Source organism: Zalophus californianus, chromosome 7 (genome assembly GCF_009762305.2).
Source record: "Zalophus californianus isolate mZalCal1 chromosome 7, mZalCal1.pri.v2, whole genome shotgun sequence".
Taxonomy (NCBI): Eukaryota; Metazoa; Chordata; class Mammalia; order Carnivora; family Otariidae; genus Zalophus; species Zalophus californianus.
Window position 1 is genome coordinate 82118344 of NC_045601.1, and position 2501 is coordinate 82120844.

Sequence of the window (2501 nt, forward strand, 5' to 3'; positions counted from 1 at the left end):
ATACTGTTGCAGAGCCAGGCTTTGAACCCAGCTGAATATTATGGTCTTCTACCTCTTTAATGAAGATAAAAGATTGCTTACTTTTGAATTCAAAATTTTTATTTTTGTGTTTGACATATAAACTGACTATAATACACTTGTGTCCAGGAATTGTTTTGAAATTTGTAAAACAATACTAAGATTGATCTACAAAATTTTAAAAATCCATACAATTATCCACCATAACCTTCATGTGATATATAGATCTTTCTCAAGTTATGACATAGTTACAACCCAATAAACCCATGGTAGGTTGAAAATATCATAAGTCGAAAATACATTTAATTCACATAACCTACCAAACATCACAGCTTAGCCCTGCCTACCTTAAACGTGCCCAGAACACATATATCAGCCTACAGTTGGGCAAAATCTTCTAACACAAAGCCTCTAGTATAATAGAGTGTCGAATGTCTCATGTAATTTCTTAAATACTGTGCTGAAGCTTTTTTGCAACGGGTTTGCCGCCAGAACACAGGTGTCATGAAAACCACTGCTCAACCTAAACCAAAATGGGAAAGGAAAAGACTCACATCAACATCGTCGTCATTGGACACATAGATTTGGGCAAGTCTACCACTACTGGTCATCTGATCTACAAATGTGGTGGGATCGACAAAAGAACTATCGAAAAATTTGAGAAGGAGGCTGCTGAGATGGGAAAGGGCTCCTTCAAGTATGCCTGGGTCTTGGATAAACTGAAAGCTGAACGTGAACGTGGTATCACCATTGATATCTCCCTGTGGAAATTCGAGACCAGCAAGTATTACGTGACCATCATTGATGCCCCAGGACACAGAGACTTTATCAAAAACATGATTACAGGCACATCTCAGGCTGACTGTGCTGTCCTGATTGTTGCTGCTGGTGTTGGTGAATTTGAAGCCAGTATCTCCAAGAATGGGCAGACCCGTGAGCATGCCCTTCTGGCTTACACACTGGGTGTAAAACAACTAATTGTTGGTGTTAACAAGATGGATTCCACTGAGCCACCCTACAGCCAGAAGAGATACGAGGAAATCGTTAAGGAAGTCAGCACCTACATTAAGAAAATTGGCTACAACCCCGACACAGTAGCATTTGTGCCAATTTCTGGTTGGAACGGTGACAGCATGCTGGAGCCAAGTGCTAACATGCCTTGGTTCAAGGGATGGAAAGTCACCTGTAAAGATGGGAATGCCAGTGGAACCGCACTGCTTGAAGCTCTGGATTGCATCCTGCCACCAACTCGTCCAACTGACAAGCCCTTGCATCTGCCTCTCCAGGACGTCTACAAAATTGGTGGTTTTGGTACTGTCCCTGTGGGCCGAGTCGAGACTGGTGTTCTTAAACCTGGGATGGTGGTCACCTTTGCTCTAGTCAATGTTACAACTGAAGTAAAGTCTGTTGAAATGCACCATGAAGCTTTGAGTGAGGCTCTTCCTGGGGACAATGTGGGCTTCAATGTCAAGAACGTATCTGTCAAAGATGTTCGTCGTGGCAATGTGGCTGGTGACAGCAAAAATGACCCACCAATGGAAGCAGCTGGCTTCACGGCTCAGGTGATTATCCTGAACCATCCAGGCCAAATCAGTGCTGGATATGCACCTGTGCTGGATTGTCACACGGCTCACATTGCTTGCAAGTTTGCTGAGCTGAAGGAGAAAATAGATCGTCGATCTGGAAAAAAGCTGGAAGATGCTCCCAAGTTCTTGAAATCTGGTGATGCTGCCATTGTTGATATGGTTCCTGGCAAGCCTATGTGCATTGAGAGCTTCTCTGACTATCCTCCTCTGGGCCGTTTTGCTGTTCGTGACATGAGACAGACGGTTGCTGTGGGTGTCATCAAAGCAGTGGACAAGAAGGCAGCTGGAGCTGGCAAGGTCACCAAGTCTGCCCAGAAAGCTCAGAAGGCTAAATGAATATTATCCCCAATACCTGCCACCCCAGTCTTAATCAGTGGTGGAAGAATGGTCTCAGAACTGTTTGTGTCAATTGGCCATTTAAGTTTAATAGTAAAAGACTGGTTAATGATAACAATACATCGTAAAACCTTCAGAAGGAAAGGAGAATGTTTTGTGGACCATGTTTTTTTGTGTGTATGTGGCAGTTTTAAGTTATTAGTTTTTAAAATCAGTACTTTTTGGGGCGCCTGGGTGGCTCAGTCGTTAAGTGTCTGCCTTCGGCTCAGGTCATGATCCCAGGGTCCTGGGATCGAGCCCCGCATCGGGCTCCCTGCTCAGCGGGAAGCCTGCTTCTCCCTTTCCCACTCCCCCTGCTTGTGTTCCCTCTCTCGCTGTGTATCTCTCTGTCAAATAAATAAAATCTTTAAAAAAAAAATAAAATCAGTACTTTTTAATGGAAACAACTTGACCAAAAATCTGTCACAGAATTTTGAGACCCATTAAAACAAAAGTTTAATGAGAAAAAAAAAATACTGTGCTGAAAGTGAGAGGTATAGCGGTTGTATGAGTAGACTGGTT

At 43.3% G+C, this 2501-nt stretch overlaps 1 protein-coding gene across 1 annotated transcript; it reads left to right on the forward strand.

Moving 5' to 3' along the window:
- Window positions 1-499: 499 nt before the first annotated feature.
- Window positions 500-1940, forward strand: EEF1A1 (eukaryotic translation elongation factor 1 alpha 1). The gene has a single exon (XM_035728576.1). The coding sequence runs from the start codon at window positions 552-554 to the stop codon at window positions 1938-1940; it is 1389 nt and encodes a 462-aa protein (XP_035584469.1). The 5' UTR covers window positions 500-551.
- The last annotated feature ends 561 nt before the right edge of the window (window positions 1941-2501 follow it).